The sequence below is a fragment of the Scleropages formosus genome, chromosome 15 (assembly GCF_900964775.1).
Source record: "Scleropages formosus chromosome 15, fSclFor1.1, whole genome shotgun sequence".
Taxonomy (NCBI): Eukaryota; Metazoa; Chordata; class Actinopteri; order Osteoglossiformes; family Osteoglossidae; genus Scleropages; species Scleropages formosus.
Window position 1 is genome coordinate 9,181,675 of NC_041820.1, and position 20,062 is coordinate 9,201,736.

The window sequence follows — 20,062 nt, forward strand, 5'->3', positions numbered from 1 at the left end:
GTACAATCTCAGCTCCACTGGCAAGAAATGAATAGGGGCACGATTCCTGTGAAAGTAGATGTCACAAACAAGTTAATGAAAAACAATAATTATACACTTAGCCAAAATTACGGGCAAATTTGGAGCCGAGACACTTCTTGCAGCCTTTGAGATGAAGTAAGGAGTAGGATTTCTCTATATCATCGTTTTGTGCTGTGAAAAGGCCTGCCAAGGATGGAAACTAATCTCCTAAATTGGAAGGCTTTGAGACTCCATCAGAATGTTCCTTGCATAAAGCTATAATTAAGTGTCTTGCAAAATACAGAACTGTTTTTTAAAAAAAAAAAAAATGAAAAAAAAAAAAAGCCTTTTCCAAGATCTGAAGTTTATGTATTTTCGTTTCAACAAAGACAAGTTTGTAGGGGCAGCACAAAAAAGGACTTGTGTAGTTTGTTACATAATCACTTGGTTAAAACATAAATATGCAGCTCAAATTAAGCATGTTACATTAGTTTAAAAGAAAAATGGATCTGGGGGATTTATTTGTAAAACTACACATGCAATTAGCTATGATAACTATAATAAAATATCGATAAGACAGCAGTAAACATTCTTTTAGACAAAGTATAATTCTGAATGAACCCTTAGAAAAATACAGTTTTCATTGGAACACACAACAGACTTCTTCAACAGAACAAATGCAAAGGTAACCAGGCCAACTCTATACATCACTCTAAATATGTCATTATACGGCTTAATGTATTTCTTTGCCTCGGTGCACTACCGTGAGGACAAAACAGCAGTTGATTTTCCATCAGCTCCGTCAATAGGTTTATCACTGTTACTATGCAGTGCACAGCTTTGTTATCTTTCTGACCCCGCTTGCCACCACCCAGATTTCCAGATCGTGTATTCTTTACGGCTTTGAAGCTCCAGCAAGTTTGAAACGTACTGACGGCATATGGCAACTTGGAATCGAGTGAGAACTTTCCCCTCTCTGATGTGGCCAGCGTTTGCCTCCCTGTAAGAGGGGACCACCAGCTTTGAGCTCCCTCATCTCAGCAATCACTGCTGACACCACTGTAAACACTAATACGAGAGTGTTTGGCATGGAGAGGGTTTGTGTCTATCTGCATAATCTGCAGCAGGGGTGCTTACACTGAAAATATATATTTAGGAGACATAGCATTTAGCCACGTGTTAGCATTTATCGTATGCAAGAAGTGAACTTGCGTACAAGAATTTCCCTTTAAATCACCACCTCAGCTCACGGCGTTTGTCGCATTTCATTAATATTTAAATTGCAAAAATTTATTCATTTCCATTATACAAAAACAATTCCGCGTTATATCTATGAAATAAACTGAAAGGAATGATAGCAAATTAAGGACTACTTACATCATGCTCTGAAGCTCAGGGATGAAACTTGCAGCTTTTCCACATGGTCTTCCTCCAGCAGACACCACACTGCTGGACATCGGGCTCGATGCGTTGGTACTCATCTGCTGCAAGTTAGAGTGTTAAAGTAACGTCCAAAGGGATAAACACAAAAAAAATTAACAGCATAATTGCAATTATAAGGTCAGCAGCTTCACACAGAACACAGATGACAGAAAAGTCCTACCGTGGGTAGGGGGAAAAAAAAAAAAAACTAGGCTTCAAATGAATCTCGTTTCAAAACTTATATTAGGGCTTACAGCAATGAATTATGGGAACTTTATTGGCACACTGCATAAAATGATGACGACTATAGCATTCGGGATTGAAGCAAACTGCAGGGTTCACTAACTTGAATCTTTATGCTCGACTCAGTCCAATCCAACAACTTCAAGGTCAAACCCAAAACCACATGACCTTTTAACATAAAGCTTGATTCAAAAAAAAAAAAAAAAAAAAAATAGCTACCTCCTCATTAAACAGTCATTTCCCTTTGCATGCGTCAGTTTAAATATATACTACACATTTTGTATTGAAACTTTTATTTCACATATTAGGCTGAATACAAATGACAATAATGACATTAATATATATTGTCAGCCTCTCAAATTAAACACAAGTCTTTTATTTAAGGCTTCTTTAGCCCGAACAAAATAAATCAGCAGTATTGTGAATAACTGTGCAGTTGGACCACTACGACATATTTAAACCGGGGCTTGGCAGCATTAAGTGTTTTTACCAAATCTTTGGTATGGCTGAGAGTGATATTGGAAGGCAGGTCTGTGAATGACATGACCTTAATGAGATGTGTCTGGCATCCAAAGGAACACTGCAGCAGACAGGACATTATTTTTCAATTCATCATCCTCCATTACATAATATGTAATGAATAGGAACCTTCTTTACAGTAGTTATTGTCTACATTTGCCATCATCCTCATGTTGACATTCTTCAAAACATCATTACGCCTTTCTGAGAAACATTTTCTTTTCACATCTGCAATGTCAAGGCACCTCTCTGCAACACCTGCCTGAGCAGTGCTAACTGCCATTGGCCCAAATACAGAAACCACACTGATAAGTTCCTTGGAAAGATCCTGAGTTCCTTAACCATTATCGTGCTAAACGTTCAAACAACTGAAACAAATACGAACACACTTGTCAGTTAAATGGGGCTTCATTTTGGCTGCAATGTTTACCGCTATGTGCAGGCTTGGCTAGTGCAGCGATGACACAGGGTAATAATTTTGAACAGCAACAGTCAACATGTTGCTGCAGTGATGAGTACCCTTTTCCCAGCTTACGATGATGCCAGCTTCTTATTTATAGACTTGAGAACTTTTCACATTTAACAGATCCACGACAACCATTACTGCTACTACTAAGACAAGATCACTATCGGTCTAAATTTACCATTGACCAGTCGTGGACTTCCCATTTCATTTTCTTTATATTACCTTAGTTTTCATTTTGTCACATCATTAAAGTGCATATAGTGGTGTGGATGACACATAACAGAGAAGGCCTACCCGAGCCTCACCACATCCGATAAACTTACGGAAATAAACGGAGCCAAGGCGAAGCCAAACCGAGCAGAAACCAAACACACCAGGCCTGTTATGAAAAGTCTTTAGCAAATCCCTCAATGGAAAGTTGTCACATTTTGACACTCTGCACTTGGCATCACGGAACCAGAAAATAATGTTTGGCGAATGGGTCAAAATTAAAATTTAATGTTTAATGCCTACAATGCTGAGATTGCTTACTAAACATGCTATTTAGGTAAACCAACTCAGCAAGCGTCAAATGACAACTAGTACATATCACTGGCATTTTCTTTTTTTCTGAATTCCACAAGAAAAAGTATTGCTGTGTTTCCACAAATCTATACAGTTGTTCAGCGATTCACTGCTGGACTGCAGCAGCATGGTTTAATAAAACCCTAGGAAGAACTTAACTCTGAATTTTTGGTTTTGTTTGATTTAAAGCATTTTGCATAATTCATCCTGGCTCCATGTAAAGTAAAACTACATTTTTTTTTTGTAAACCCTCAAGGGTTTTGGTTTATAACTGAATTTAGTCTGACATATGTAGGGCTGCAGACGCCAACTCTTTCATAAGGTGAGAAGCCGAGTTTTAAATTAATTAGATCTTACATTTGTTTTATGCACAAAATGTTATAAATTGTCGTGCACAGGCCTTTATAATAACATCCACCCATCTATGAACTGAATATGTGCAGGGCCTCCTTTCAATGCATTATGCAATGGAGAAGCACCAATATGGCCAAGGACAGCAAAAAAAAAAAAAAAAGTGAAAAAAAAATAGCACATGTGTACTTTTGGAAAGTACAGACTTTTGGAAAGAGTAAATCATTGTAATCATTTTCTGAAGAGGTCCCATAAATCCCATAAGAGTCTAAATCATCATTATTTTTGTAATCTTTTTTGGATTTGCACTGTATTCAGTAGTGCTTTGCATCTGCTTCTCATCTGCCTAATACATTTTCATAAACAAAACTGAGACAGAATTGCATGTTACTCACTGAGAATAAAATTAAGCACATACTTATGGCTGTAATACAGAAACATCCACACTGAGGGCTTAATTTAGTTAACTTTAGTTGTAAATGGCGCTCAATACCATAAAGTCACTTCTGATAGGGTGTACAGGACGCATGGGATAAAACTTCAAGACATCAAAATTCTGCCCCCCCCCACAAAGACATAATGTAAAAGAACACATAAAAATGGCATGTTTACACATACAACGATCAAACCAAAGGGCTGTGATCACAATGAATGACCCGTTTCATGCACTGAAGTAATCTTTTGTATAAAGATTTATATGTAGCTGAAAATTAGCAGCCAAATTAAGAGGTTCTTTTGTTTTGTGATGATACTTCCATGCGCAACGCAGTCAATTGCTTATAACAAAGAATACTCATAAAATAAAGCAACAATATTTGCTTCATTGGCTCAATCCTTTTAGTACACTAAGCAAAACTTGACCCAAGAAACTTCTGTCCAGAAATCTTAACCCTTATCTTTTAATTCTAGGCTCCCTGATGTCTATTTTTAAGATGTCCATTCCACTCTATAGGGTTCATTTCCTCTATACAGTAAATTCTTCCAGATACTTACCCCTCAATCTACGTTTTTTAGAAAAAATACATATATTTATCTAGCTAAAATCCTCAAGATGCCCATCTTCATCCATGAAAACATTTGGAAAACACATTATGATCCAATGTGCCTACTGCATTCCAATTAGTAAGAAAAAGCAAGTTTCTCAAATATCAAGACACAAAGAAACACTACTTTCCTATACTCACCAGTTACTGGTCAGTTTAAGAAACAAATAAATAAAAAAATAAATAAATAAATAATTTTTTGAAAAATCTGTAGCACCTTAGGAATGTCCTTGTTAACCTTAAACGGATAGTTTTTACTAACCTTTACCTTGTGTACACCTCTGTCTGTCCAAGCAAGGCAACTTACAATGTTAGAAACAGTGTTAAATAAATATAGAATGATTTTTCCACATGGAAACCTGGAGATAATAATTTCAAATGTCACACCTACTGCACGTGCACTACCATGATTGATACAGTAAGAAGAATACCCTGCTGCTGTAAAATGGGTGAATCATTGACAATTCTTACTGTATCAATCGTAGACTTACCACTACTACTACTACTACTAATAATAATAATAGAATGTCATGTATCCCTCACTCAGATGGAAACTTTGATTCTGATGCCTCATGTCATGAAGCCTTCTGTCACATTACTCATTACTTCATTGAAGGTTTGTTTTTGTCATGACATGATGATTATGATTATATTCACCACTGAGTGTCTTAGACATAAGAGTCTAGTAGTGAGCGTGTCACACAACTTAAAAGCTGCGTTTGCGTTTAAAACCATCGTGAGTTTCATTAAAAACTGATGTTGAGTTGCACCATCTGTTGTTGTGTTAACACCTTCCTTTCGGTACACCGCCGCCGCCGCGGTCACCTGGCTTCTGCCATCTGGCAAAAAAATCTCTCTCCACGGACGCACGGCAAAGATACTGCTGTACACTTTCGCCAAGTAATGCATTTGTATTTTATACTGTAAAATGTATAGGATATAAAATGTAAGGAGCTTGAAAATTCGGGTGCTAAAAAGATACCTGCTTTCTTACCTTGCTGCGCTTAGTAACTTCTTCAAACTCTTCATCTGACATGCAGGCAAAAGCGGCGGCTCCACGCTTAATTTTACGTCACATAAGCGGAAACGCGCAAACCGGCTGGGAATTGTAGTTCTAATATATTACGTAACCGGTGAGCTCTCGTTTAAAATCTAGATCTTGTAGTTTTTTTTTTTGTGTCGCACAGAAAAGTACGTAAGGCTTACAAGCAAGACCACCGGTAGTCCAGGTCCGGGTCCTGCTTCTCGTGCGCTGCAGAAGTGCTCGTTTACTGAGCACTGACTGTGGTGGTCGATAATACAAGTGCAACAATGTATCGTTTTGTACGGAACCGAGAATATTCAGGCACTAGTGATCTCGGGTGCTACACGCACAGTCAAGATTTAGCTGAGAAATATTTTACATGGACTTTTAATCCATTGTCGTATTTATTTATAAATACAGACGTGCGGGTGCAAGCTTATAACAATAATAATAGATAAAATAGGCCGATTGTTATTGTATGTATTTTATTAATAGTTTGTATTGATAAGCATTTACATACAGCAGCTGTGGGATACATTAAGTAGAAAACGCATGATCAGTTGTGCTACAGCTCTCCCATCTGACCAAAAGAAAACATGTTTCAGTTTCTCCTTAACCTGACTCACACTAAAGGAAGTGACTCATTCATTTTTCTGTCCTGCTACTTTTTGTCTCTTGAACATTTTCAGTTAGTTCTCGTGCTTGCAGTTTCCCGGGGATCCTTTACGGCGTTTACTTCCATTCACGCGCTCAGCTCACAACGTGTGTCTGTATTTCAAGAATGCAAAGAGCGTGAAAGAAAAATTATGACCCATCTCGTTGCGGATGATCTCTGAGAATTAAGTTCACGGTATGTTGGCGTCAAACACATCATGTCTGGGTTAGTACAGTCAGTGAGAACTTTTACAATAATTTGAAAAAAATCGCATTTTGTGTAAAGAATATGGAATACCCCTGCTCAGCTGCGGCGTGTCGGCGTTATACACGAGTGCAATACTCTGTTTTTTTGTCTGGATTTCATTCTCTAAAAATCTTGTTGTTATTTTTAGCCGCTGGTCGCTAGGCTAGTAAAAGTAAGCTTTTGGGGTCTTATGATACTGGCAAAGCGATAAATGTGATTAAAGTCTGTAGAGACAGGCGTATCCTGTATTTATTTTAAATGCGGTGTGATGCCTGCCCTTCCACACCACGTGCCTCATCAGCATAATGATCTCCTACCACTGCGTGCGTCTCTCTGTGTGTGACTCTGTCTATATAAATATATATATATATTTATATATATATAAACCACAAAAACCAGAGCACGGCAGGACCTTGCCTCCACACACCGACCGCACTCCTCGGACACACAGAGAAATGCGTTTTTTCCAGAGCTTCGCTCCACAGACCGCACTTTTACGGATCACTTTTTAACCCTCTACAAAACCACTTTTTTTTAAGGATGACCGCACCGGTCCTAAGACTGAAATGAAACAAAAAAAAAAGTCTAAAATCCTTGCGTTTAAATTATTTACCTTTTTTTCTTTTAACCTTTTTATGCTTGGGTTCATTTTCGTTGCCACCCTTGCATTATAATCCCGTTTATATAGAGTTTTGAACTGTCTTTTTCGGTTTTCTTCACTTTGCCCAAGAGGCAGATTCTTAACGTCTGACTTTCTTTTTTTTTTTTTGATGAAGATTTGGGACTCATTTTTTTGTGGAGAACCTTTTCGATACTGTATATTCACAGCGCTTCAACAAACACTTTTTCTTCTTATTATTTTTGTTGTTTTAAACCCAGATTTCTTTGTTGGACAAGAGCTCGTTCAGTCCATGAATGTCGAAGCCTTTTTTTCACGGAGCTGTCGCCGAGACACGCGCGCAGTTTGAGATATTAAAAATAGACGCGGGTTTTGCCGGTAGCCCCTATTATAAATTATAATATGCTTATGGCAAATCGGCTACTTGTACTTCGCTCTCGTTTCTCCGAGTTCAACGGGCAGAACCGGGACTCTGCTCTTCACTGAAAGCGCGAGCAGAGGACTTTTCTCTTACCGTTTGCGCCTCTTACTTTCTTTCTCTCGTCTCGGCGAAAGCGCGTTCGCAGCGTTCGCACCGTCCGCTCGCTCGCTCGCTCGCTCGCCGCCTTCCACTAACACGCCGCTGCTGTGGCGATGCGCATTCCCGTAGACCCCAGCGCCAGCCGGAGGTTCAGCCCCCCGTCCAGCAGCCTCCAGCCGCTCCCCGGCAAGATGAGCGAGGTGAACCCGCCCGGAGCGCCGCAGGAGACCCCGGCGACGGCGCTGCCCCGCCTGCGGCAGCACGACAACCGCACCATGGTGGAGATCATCGCGGACCACCCGGCCGAGCTGGTGCGCACCGACAGCCCCAACTTCCTCTGCTCGGTGCTGCCGTCCCACTGGAGGTGCAACAAGACCCTGCCGGTAGCCTTCAAGGTAAGGAGAGCATCACGACACGACCACGACCGAAAACGCCGGCTTTAAATTTAATCAATCGGTAACTTCTTTACACTTCCCCGGCCGGATGCTGGCATTTTGATGGCAGAGTGAGTGCTGCTGTTGTACCGTAGAGCGTGGCACGCGCCCATGATTACTCCGGTGAAGGTCCTGCTTCATATCATATGCCATGGTAAATATTTGCAAGTTAATTCGTGTGCGGACTTAGCTTCGGGTCTGTCACTTATCTTGGGCAAAAGGCTAAATTATTTTTATTATTAGTTAGTGCTAATCCACTTTCATTGCTTCTGACTACTTGGAAGTTTTTTGTTTTTTTTTTTTTCCCTGCTTTAAATATTTTTTTCTAAATGCCCAGTATTAGTAATGATTGTCACTTTTTTGCCGAATTGAGCTTCTGCCTCTAAAGCCGAATGAACTGAATATCAAGCTGTGCATTCAGAATATTGCCAAGAATGATGTTTAATACGTGCAGCTGAGCCGCGCGCTCGCTCGGGGCTCCGTTCGGGGCTCAAGGTGCAAGTGGCACGGCGCCCACGCGTGTCGCGCTGTGGGGACACCTGAAACCCGAGAGAGGCGCGCTATTCATAGCCTCCATCACATGCATCTTTAATGGTTCCCACACGGGTGCCTGGATTAATAAACACGAGCACTTTTATTCCGGGCAAAGTAGAAATACGTACGAGCACGGGATCGCGCGCCGTCCATCATCAACCTCCCGCGAAGCTTTTCAACTCTTTAAAGAGAAGTGCCCAGATCATGTCATCTTTAACATTAGTTCTCATATTAGCTTCATTTCTCCTAGTTGATCTTCATATTCGGCAGAGTAAATACTTCCCCCCCCAATATTCAAGTACAGCCTGCGACGCTCGTGACTCGTATGAAAAATACCTGTTGCTTGTGTGAAGTTAACACGCAGATTTGCAGATGTCGATATTACTTATTACTTATGCTTGTACGTTTTAGGAAATGAGGAATTGACCCGTTTTCATTACACGGAGTCACAGATTCATTGCATTTCAGTTATGTGCTCAGTTACTCTGCTGAGACATTTTCTTTTAATAATTTATTACGGCATGCTGGCTTTTCAAAATTACACCCCCCATCGAATAGCAGAAATAATTTTCGAAGAAGATTGCAGACTGCATTACACCTCAGTACACCACAGTGGATTTTGCAAGTCTTAACAGAATTTCTTAAAAGCAGTAGTAAGATGCTATATTAAAGGAAACCAAACCTACGGAAGGACTGACACTTTAATTTTTACTTTTAAGTGTCTTACCTTGAACCCAGGTCTGTAGATAGAAACTGGACATTTCTAGCCCACTTGGAGAAGTTTATTTATCCTCATGTATAAGCAAGTGTTTTGTATTTGAGAGCATTTTTGATTGACACGAATTAATTGATTTAACCTGTTGGTATGAACAGTGCATGAAAATAACCTCTTACAGAAGTGCCAGTGTTAAGTCACTGCCCTGTTAATGATCTGTTCAGTCACAATCAGTGTCACACAGAAGGTCATTTTTGGGAGATTTTGCTTTAAAAACAGTGGATGTAAAGTACATTTACTTGTTTTCTCTCGTGTCAGTCGAATAGTAGATCATTTAATATTGCTTTGAGTAAGGATATATTTTCTACTGGGTACTTGTTTTCGAGGCGACATGAAGTTGTTGCAGCATTAATATTGATAATCTAAGATGATTTACACACTGTGTAGCATGAAGCAATAAATATACAATGCAGAGTGACTACGAAAAAATCAGTCACAATATTTTCTGCAATATCATTAATAAAATAAAGCAAAGGACCAGTAGCTGATGTTCTCATCATCATGTCATTGTCTTAATCATGTCTTGATTCTTTATATTGTCATATACAAAAATGTAATACGTCATAAACAGTAAAAGAGGCAGAGTTAATCAACTCTGAGAGTTAATTTTATATCAAATTAGACCATATAAGCTGTCTTAGATTCAACTCTGCGACTTATATATTCACTTTAAGTAGACCAGTGTTAACTAGTTTCATTGTTTTTGCCAATGTATTAAATCCATGTTCTCCAGAGTAACTCTCGTTCCAGTTTACTCTTTAAACTTCTTTTTTTAACACAGTGCCTATCTTTGCATAGGTGGTGGCACTAGGAGAAGTACCTGATGGTACAGTTGTAACAGTGATGGCTGGAAATGATGAGAACTACTCGGCAGAGCTTCGAAATGCCTCAGCCGTCATGAAGAACCAAGTGGCACGCTTCAATGACCTCAGGTTCGTGGGCCGGAGTGGAAGAGGTGAGTGAAGTCTGCTACTTTTGTAGGCATCCTGGCTTTGGCTTTTTTCTTTTTAACGAAAATGACTTTTCACTTCAAATAATGTAACTGTAAAAATACATCACCTGAAAACTGATCTTATATGGCTGTTCTTACTGATAATAATTAATACTCATCTGTGATCTGTCATTGAAAAGTGTTTTAAAATAGATATTCAAGGCCCTTTCTTTCTCATATGTGTTCACATATTTACATGAGTACAATCCTTTATTGTGCATGACTAAATTTATTTTTTTCTTTCAGAAAAGTTATTTTCTGCCAAAAATACAGTAGTTGTCTAGGGAAAAGGTACATTAGCATCTCATGAAGGTGTACGGAAAAGAAGACAAATTACTTGGGATTTGTCTAAAGTATTTTAAAATGATAGCCTACACAGCAGTATAGGAACCCCTCTCAATCCCCCCAAGTGTGAGAAACTGTCACAGATCTTACACAGATCAGATCTTCCCTCATAAGTAATTGTTGAAGACTAAATGCAGAATGCATTATGGGTATTGAGTCACAGATCTGACTTACTCTGTGGGATTTACAAAGGCCCTATTATTAAAGGATATCAGTTGCTGCTTCTTTTGAGGAAGATGTGTAACTTCAAAGTTAACATAACTCAAAAAACTGGGGCCCCTAGGGCATATTACTGTATTTGTGGTTGTATTGGGTTACTAAATATAGGATACAGTAATTTCAGCTAGCAGTTGTAAAATATGGAGTAAAATTAAATGTCTATATACAGTAGCATCTGCCTATGCACAGCAATAATAGCTTGAAGTATTAGTGGTGTCCAGATACAGGATACAGGGGATTTTGACAAGTGGATCTGGTATTTGTTTGTTGCAGGTCCATATAGCTAATGACTTGTATCATCACACTACTGACTATAATAGTTACGACTGTGCAAATTTAGTGTGTGATACATGATAGCTGGGGATACACCAGGATATATATGGTAGGGTAAATGCAACACAAAAATATTTGGAGCAGGACTTTAGCATTACCATCCGCAGTATGCAATATATGTATTTATGGTACAGTATGACATTGGGGACGGAGTTTTAGGGTACATGATATAAGAACACGACTTTAGAGTTCAAGCCCAGCCTCTGTGCTGTAGAAATAAGTGCCTGCTGTAACTGACAGACTGATATATTTTGAGATTCATTTCACATGAGGGAAAGTCCTGTTGCACCTCTGAGTAAGAAAAAATGTGCTATTTGATTGTGCGAACAGCCAGTTCTGCAAATAGGTGCTGTGCAGTTGCCATGATGTCATTTTCTTTTCAGAAAAATGTCAGCTGGGAAAAATAAACACATGCATCAAATCTTTTCTTGCACGGGAGATATTAAATATGTAGCAAAAGATCACATTGTTTATGTTTTAACTAAAACAGAGATGGTTGGAAGTCCATAACATCCTAGTTTTTATACATTTTACATGTTGGTTAGTAACTGTATTTTATTTATTAATTTTTTTTTAAAGATTATTGGGTTTGGAGGCCCCCCGAATCCAGATATTTTAGTTTGCAATGAAACGACATACAGTATACCTATCCAATTATATTGCAAGTTAAATATATAACTTTAAGTCTTTTTTCCTGAGGTGTTGGGTAGTGCTAAGGTATCCAGAGTTGTTCGTATGAAATACTATCCTTCTGATGTGGTTTTACTCTGCAACAGAGTTAGAACTGTAGCGCATAATGAACTCTAGGAAGACTAAAGGAGCTAAACAGATGCATACAGAAATAGTGGAGCAGCAGGTAATGTAGCAGCCAGGGATGTGGGCTTGTAACCTCAGTATTACTGGTTTGAGACCCAGTTACCATTCCTGCTGTAGGACCCTCGAACAAGGCTCTGGTCCTGAATTGCTCCAAATCCTCAGTTTAACAAATGGGTCAGGTATGCAAACCATACCTGATACAGTGTGATACAATTATATTAGTAATATAATGACAAAAGAATAAAGACAATATAACTGTGAAATAAAAATGTCTTCCAAGGAAAGATCCTAAACAAAGGGTGTGTTCACATATTTTCCTTTGGCAAAGTTCTCCCAAATATTAAAAAACAAACATACACATTTCCAAACAAAAGGATGTACAATATTAGCTCAGACACAAGCTTCTGTGATGTGTGTTTATGTGCCTAAAGGTCACATGTACATAAAGGACTGCATTTGTGGTCACAGACTTTTTTTTTTTTTTTTTTAGTTACCATCTACACGTATTCAGTTTTCCAGAACTGTCTCGTATACGCGGTCATCGCCTCAAAGACATAACAGAGTCAACAACAATGGCAAACTTCATTTGAAGTGAATCCGAGAGTAAACAGTGGTCACGAATCAGTCACCGTGGCCCGCATGTGCGTTCATTGCGTCGCCTGACAGCAGAATTAATGAATTCTAGCAGCGCAGATGTCTGTGTGTGTGTGTGTGTGTGTGTGTGTGTGTGTGTGTGTGTGTGAGAGAGAGTGTGAGTGTGTGTGCGCGCGGAGCAGAGGAAGAATGCCTCTTTTGATGTGAAAGCAATTACGTCCAAAGCCCGTCCACCCACTCTCTGTGATCCGTGGCGGTCCTGTTCTCTGCGAGTCTTTTGAAGGGAGCTGTAGAGACACGGTCCCAGGCAGCCCGATGCCAGAGGCATGGCGGGCAGAGGGACGAGGCCGAGTTCTGACTTGCCTTTGTCTCTGGATCCCTGGAACTGAGTCGCATACTGAGCAGCTAAAGAACGCTCACTACCGCTCACTGTCCTGGGATGGTTTCCACGTTGGCGATTTTGTCCTTCACCGGTGCAGTGTTTGCATGTTGGGTACCTGTTTCGACAAAAAAAAAGGCACGTTTTTCTCTGTCTTATTCTGTACTTGGACATACGAAGGAATTCTTTGCACATGGATGAGACAAAGACGGATGCGGCTTGATGGTAACCTGTGGCACCAGTGCTCTGGGTGTTTGCCAATGTTGGCAAATTTACAAAACAATTAAGCCTTTAAATCCCATGAGTAATTTGGGGGGGGAGGGTGCTTTATAGTAAAGTTGTAATAAGGCTTTTCAAGATTATTTGAACGTTCCAACTTTCCAAGAAGATCATATTTAAAGACTTGTCCGTGCAGACAAGTTTGCGTTTTATATCATTTGAACTAATCTTCTAAAGCAATAAAAATTTTACATAGTTCTCCGAATTTTATGTTCCTCAAATAGATGAGAATAGCACGGCATGTGATGGACATGTTAGCAAAGGGATCGTTGTAGCGCTATGGACTGGTGGCTGAGAGCAGGACGGAACTTTGAGGCGGCAAGAATACATTTGTTTTGCCAATTAAAAAACCTTGCACAGTAAGCGTTGCACTTAGCTATAGATTGCATCAAAATAGCAGAGAGCAACTGAGATAAAAAAAAAAAAAAAAAAGTGAAGTACGAAGTTCTGAGAAAATGAGCTCAGCTAAGCGTTGCAAAGACGTATTAATGGCACACGGACATAGAGATTTAGAGCTTTGCGAAAATGTTTTCCCGCTAACTGACGAGGAAAATTGGAGGGATTTTCTCCGGCTTTCATCCTCCAGTCTGAAGTACTTCCGCTTCCTGCACAAGCCAGTAGATTGTGTTCGATCAGATGGGCAGCAGTTAAGGCCATGGATCTGACTCGAGATTGCTCAAGTAGAGCATCTAGCTGAATAAACTGATGAAACCAAGGCGACTTAGAAGGTTCATTTAATCAGTAAAGTGATAGCAGCTGTGCCATGTGAAAATGACAGTACAGGACAGTAGAGATGCCAGTGCAGTCATTGTTCTACAGATGCAGCTGAGTGTGCTGATAGACATTCTAAGGTGTGTGTGTGTGTGTGTGTGTGTGTGTGTGTGTGTGTTGTTGGCCACCACTGAGTCACTGGGGCCGCCCACCTTTTCCTGTCTCTGTAAGCGATTACAGCTGTCAACAAAGGACACAAGCCGGCTCTCGCATACCTAACATCGCTGCAGAGTAAGATGCTCCACAGAGTTTTCTAAAGATCTCAAGCACCCGGAATATAACCAATATAGTCCTGCGAAATTATCACCCAAGCGATGCTTCTGCTAGCGAAAGCTCAAGGACATCTGTAATAAAAATAGAACGCTTGCTATATTAGAAGCCAGTGTCAGTTTACATTTATTTATTGAGCTCGTGCTTTCTGCCAAAGAGACTTATAATGTTGTTACGTACCGCCATTTACCTGTTCACGCAGCCGGGTCATTTCATTTACCAGCGCAATTCATGTTCAGTACCTTGATCAAGGGTGAGGCAATAGGAGGTGTGATTCGAACCTGGGTCCTTTCAGTACATGGTAGCAGCTCCAACTACTATACTACACCTACGCGGCACATAACTCTTATAATATCTAAAATATGACATAAGGCATAGGCGAATGTATGTGAACGGAAGTTTTAAAGCAGTGTTTCTGATTGCTCAAGGTTTATATGAGATATCACTGATAGCACTTGTCTTATGGAGACGCAGTGGTACAGCAGGTAAAGCCTCTACCTTGCAGCTAATGAACTGTTGGGTAGGCGTGGGTTTGGGCTCTCCTCAGCGTGTGCAGAGCTTGCATGTTTCTCCCAGTGTTCACATCCTCCAGACGTGCACAGAAAATGACACTGGCCAGCCACTTCTTCTTCTCCCATGCCTTTGAAACCACACAAGTGGCCACGATGAGTAAGAGTTTAACTTGATGTCATGTCCATCATCAACTCTAATTACCTAGTCTGCTCATTTTAGACTGCACAGTTCTGTGTCTTACTGTAAATTAAATCTTTAAAATATTTCTCATAAAACACACACACACACACATTTTCTGAACCGCTTGTCCCATACGGGGTCGCGGGGAACCAGAGCCTAACCCGGCAACTTAGGGCATCAGGCTGGAGGGGGAGAGGACACACCCAGGACGGGACGCCAGTCCATCGCAAGGCACCCCAAGCGGGACTCGAACCCCAGACCCACCAGAGAGCAGGACCCAGTCCAACCCACTGCGCCACCGCGCCCCCCTCTCATAAAACATTACATATATATTCAATAGGAGAAATTACTGAAGATGTGTAATGCTGTCCTGGCTATTTGATGACCATGTTTAACCCAAAATTGTTCTGGTGATTGGGTTTTTACATTCTGCATGCTGACTGAAGGGACCGATCTTTTTGTGTTTCTGCAGGCAAGAGCTTCACCCTGACGATCACAGTGTTCACCAACCCGCCGCAAGTGGCAACGTACCACCGAGCCATAAAGGTCACAGTGGATGGACCGCGTGAGCCGAGAAGTGAGTGCTCCTCCCCGATCAATTCTGCGGCTTCTTAACAGTAGTGACCATGGTTAGCTTGTCCCAGGGTGGATGCTGCTTCTCCTGAGACGTGGTCCTACGTTTTAACCGACCAGTGGGAGGAAACTGGACTGCTAAAGAAGGTCAAGAGGCATCGTGTGTATTATTAGCTGTTTGAGGCAATCCATGGGGCAAGTGCCGCCACAGGAGCCATGTTTTCGGGTTGATCTTGGGCTACTGAATGAGTTTGCTGGTTTCGCGATCATGGCAACGATGAGCTTCCTTCACTTCATTTGTTTGTGGCTTTCACCCTCTTCGAAGCTGACCCTCGTGAACAGGAAATGAACAGCCTAATCCATCTTTAACCCCTAATAAGTTAAGAATTCGACACTTGCGTAATTGTGGCCGCAGAGTGGACATCTTTTCCAGTTTTGTGAGGAGGTGCGTGTCAGTTATTCACATTTGTCTATGTATGCATACTACATACTTTCAAAGACCACACAGCTCCAAAGCCTCCCGTGGCATGTGAACTGTGTATATCATAGCGGAATATATCCAAAATTTGCCCAGGAAACTTGTCCACTCCTCTTGAACCAGTTGTTTATGGGTCTCGCTCTACTGGACGTGAAACCAAGTTTTTAAAGCAGTTTTCACACAGTTTTTCATCCCATCTGGGTAGCTTTGTTACATTATTACTCCATCATGTTTTTCTCCACAGCAACTGACCATGTTAGGTTTGTACACCAAGTTAGTTACAGTTCATCCCTTTTCACTGTGTCAGTTTGAGGTTAGTACATCGATGAAGGGTCCTATAGGAGGAGTGGGGACTCGAACCTAGGGCCTCCGGTCGTAAGGCGACGGCTGTGACCACGTTGCTCTGAGCGTGCTAGCACCCCCGCTGAGCTCTGCACTCATTTCATTCCTTTTCCTTCTTAACTTTCCATATGTATTAATGAGTTCCATGCAGTTTTAGCGTGTTTCCTTATGGTAAGTTGCATTTCCCCGCTGACTGTGTCTTTCCGTGTTTTTCCCCAGAGATAATGTTTAACACGGCTCTTCATGACAACTCGTTAACGCAGTCACCCACTAAACTTGCAGGGGAAAAGAAAAAAAAAAAAATCCATCCTGTTCAAAGTGTCTGAAGTCTCCTCTCGCCGCCACATACTGCGCACTCGCCAAGTATATGCGGAGGACACACACGCCGGATGTGTGTCTTCTGAAAGTATTTTTTAACGGTATACTGCTTATCACAGAACTAGAATGAGCTCATTTTAATGGGACGTATCTGAAGATCAAATTGGAAAAAAACCACTTTCTCAGCACCCATCAATGCCAACCGGTCTGGCATGGAACTGTTGTCAGATGTTTTATATTCAAAATATATATATTTATTTTCCCCACTTTTGGCTGGAAATGTGCTGTAGTCACATCACAAACAACTTTTTCTTCTGCACTCAAAAAACACATGTGGCGCGAGAAGCTTGGAGCCAGTTCACACCAGCGCATGATCATCCTTCAAGATGGGATTAAAAAGGCCGCGTGGTATCGCTGATATCACCCACGTTTGATCTCCCTCGAAATGGCCCTAGATGACTCCCGAGCAAGATTAAGATTAATATGTGGGGATTACTCATTCGTAACACGCTGCTGCCACCACAGGATTCCCGATGCAAAGTAATTCATTTGCTTTAACTTTGATCACGTGTGATCTTCCCCTTGTTGATATTGGAAACCATGCTTTAGGAAGTAGCGAGCGCTCAGATTGCCCGCTGTGCTCGTCTGGAGGTGAACAGGTACACGTACAAGAAATGAGCAGCGCTCATGGCAGGCCTCGCCGCCGTGCATCAGGCAGGCTTCTTCCTCTCCAGCCGTCGCTAGGAGTCAGGCAGGTGGCCAAGCAGGAAATGACACACGGCGAGGCATCTGTGTTGTGCAACCGCGTGTGAGTGCGCTGCAGGGCCGCCTGTTTACGCATTCCTTCGGCTCAAACGCAGCCACTGGCACATCCCAGTGCTCTCCAAATCCAGCTTGACATGTGACTCCTTGAATCAAATATTTTCAAAGGGAGTTCAAAATGCAGCACTATTTGTTCTGTAGCGATCGAGCTTCGGAAGATCAGTACTGGACGCACATGCAAATTGCTAAGTAATGTAAAAAAAAAAATAAAGCATTTTATAACCAGACGGAGGACGAAGGTAGAGCTTGTAAAGGTACATCTTGTACTACGGAAGGAAAAAAACCTCTTGATTCGAGCTGTAAATTCTTGAGTAGTATGTAGAAGCCGAGCATCTGTAATCCATCCTAGAAATAACTAAATCTTTACTCAGTGCCAGTGAACTTACAGTCATACGGTAGTCAGCAGAAGTCTCAGATCACAGCTGGATTAACACATGGGCTCGCATGCTTTTGGCAAATTTTGGAGCTTGCATTTAACGCCGTGCTTTTCCTCCTTTGTTCCCCGGACTGGAGCCCGTTTTTTACAAACCTGAGCCGTTTAGGCCATTGAGACTACAGCTCAGTGTATCTCTGATACTGTGATTAGTATTAATTAACTAATCATCATTTTTTTTTTTTTGGTATCTATCACACTAGTACTCAGTACCGTGAATATTTGCATTGCTCAGATAACAAAAGAAAACCAGTATTACCACCGTTTGCTGTGGTATTTCCATGTTTGACATGAACCCTATATGTGCTTTGCATGGGGGGGAAGACAATATTTGTGTGATAAGTTAGAAGACAACAGTTTCCACTCAGGGTAAGTGAGACAACATGCGGCATTTACATTTTTAACCGGGAGATGAAAAACAGAGGAGCTCTGTGTTGTAGGTCCCCTGCCCCCACCCCTTTCCAGGAAAACAGTGTCACCTTTTGCCCAGAACAAGAGCAAATATACACTTGGCGACCCAACAGCCACTCTCACAATTATATTAGCTTAATAGGAGCCAAGGCACACAAGGGGAACTGGCAGAAATGTCACAACAGTGTATTTTTAGGTGAGCGGCTGTTCTGGTCACAGTCTGCTCAGTAACAGTTCTCCGAAGTGGAACACGGTTGTTGGCCGAAGGTGTCCCTCAGATAGCCGAGAGCGGCGGAGAGCAGAGCCGCAATGCCGCGCGCTCATTTTTCCGTTACCCGGTGCCATGAGGGCACTGCCCTTCACAATTTTTCTTACAATTTTTACTTTTTATCATGTCGATGATCATATTTCCCTCCTGAAATTGTTCCCCTCAAATAGCAATTGAAAACCACTGTAACTGAATCCTGGGGAACTTTTGGATGCGCTTCAGGTTACAGTTATGAACACATGCTGTTATTATTATCGTCACCTCGTGCTTTCTTACACTAAAGTGCATTATCATCCCAATGCACAGATTTGGATTGTCAGCTGGACGTTTTACAGCTTGCGTTTTCGTTTTTGCTCATGCTGTTCTGCAGGAAACTGTCTTTCTGGAATGAATTTTGATGTATGTATTCCCGATCAATCTGCCAAGTTTAATTTAATTTTGGCAAACAGTTTGGTCGCCCCGGCTACAGCGAGGAAGAGTCGGCCCGTTTCCCTTCTTTCATCTCACTTTAATCAGATGAAAGCACTTCATTATGCGTGGTGTGGCGCTCCTCGGGACGCCTGTCTCTGTGACTTACGGGCGTCATTAGTCAGAGAGGTTGGTGCGGAGTGGCGCTAACAAGAGTTATTTAAAGTAATTTCGTCCAACAGAGGAACAGTGACATTCACAGGCAGCTTCACCGCAGCACTTGAAAGCAGGTCAAAGATTCAGCTTTTGCCTGCTGTGTAGTTCAAGCAAGAAGGAGTAATACTTCTGTTGTACCGCGCTATGCGCTGGTCGTGTCACTACGATAATGCGTTCTGAAAAACGGTTACATCTGCTACTGAATTAAACCCTTGTACCCAAGAATTTATTAAAACGTGTCACTTAAAGACATGAATGTCTCGGAAGTGTTTTAATTTAATAAGATGATTGTAGTTAAGGGGGCGCGGTGGCGCAGTGGGTTGGACCTGGTCCTGCTCTCTGGTGGGTCTGGGGTTCGAGTCCCGCTTGGGGTGCCTTGCGACGGACTGGCGTCCCGTCCTGGGTGTGTCCCCTCCCCCTCCGGCCTTACGCCCTGTGTTGCCGGGTTGGCTCCGGTTCCCCGTGACCCCGTATGGGACAAGCGGCTCAGAAAGTTTGTTTGTGTGTGTGTGTGTGTGTGTGTGGTTGTAGTTTTGATTTCACTGTGATGGACCGACACTGAAATGCGTCCACTTTATTAGGTACACACGTGTAATTGCGAACGGGCTGAAATTGCAGAGGCACGGATATGACGAGCGCTGCAGAGACACCGGCTCGTAAAACTCCTTCATTTTCTGTAGTTGTTGCA

General features: G+C 41.6%; 2 protein-coding genes across 8 annotated transcripts in view; one reads left to right on the top strand and one right to left on the bottom strand.

The window, feature by feature from the left end:
• The window catches only part of supt3h (SPT3 homolog, SAGA and STAGA complex component), an 86,777-nt gene extending 78,998 nt beyond the window's left edge, over positions 1 to 7,779 (bottom strand). The window contains exons 1-2 of one of the 6 annotated variants that reach the window (XM_029258363.1): positions 7,667 to 7,779; positions 1,378 to 1,481 (exon numbers count right to left, since the gene is read on the bottom strand). In XM_029258363.1, the coding sequence (XP_029114196.1) occupies positions 1,378 to 1,481 (104 nt within the window). In that variant the 5' untranslated portion in view covers positions 7,667 to 7,779. Of the gene's footprint in view, positions 1 to 1,377; positions 1,485 to 5,590; positions 5,699 to 7,666 lie in introns of those variants that run through there. The other 5 variants (XM_029258362.1, XM_029258360.1, XM_029258361.1 and 2 more) reach the window with 5 other exon arrangements.
• The window catches only part of runx2a (RUNX family transcription factor 2a), a 47,555-nt gene that overhangs the window by 14,303 nt on the left and 13,190 nt on the right, over positions 1 to 20,062 (top strand). Inside the window, exons 1-4 of one of the 2 annotated variants that reach the window (XM_018732498.2) lie at positions 6,294 to 6,482; positions 7,802 to 8,067; positions 10,214 to 10,370; positions 15,578 to 15,682. In XM_018732498.2, coding sequence (XP_018588014.2) covers positions 7,864 to 8,067; positions 10,214 to 10,370; positions 15,578 to 15,682 — 466 coding nt within the window. In that variant the 5' untranslated portion in view covers positions 6,294 to 6,482; positions 7,802 to 7,863. Of the gene's footprint in view, positions 1 to 6,293; positions 6,483 to 7,801; positions 8,068 to 10,213; positions 10,371 to 15,577; positions 15,683 to 20,062 lie in introns of those variants that run through there. The other variant, XM_029258357.1, reaches the window with a different exon arrangement.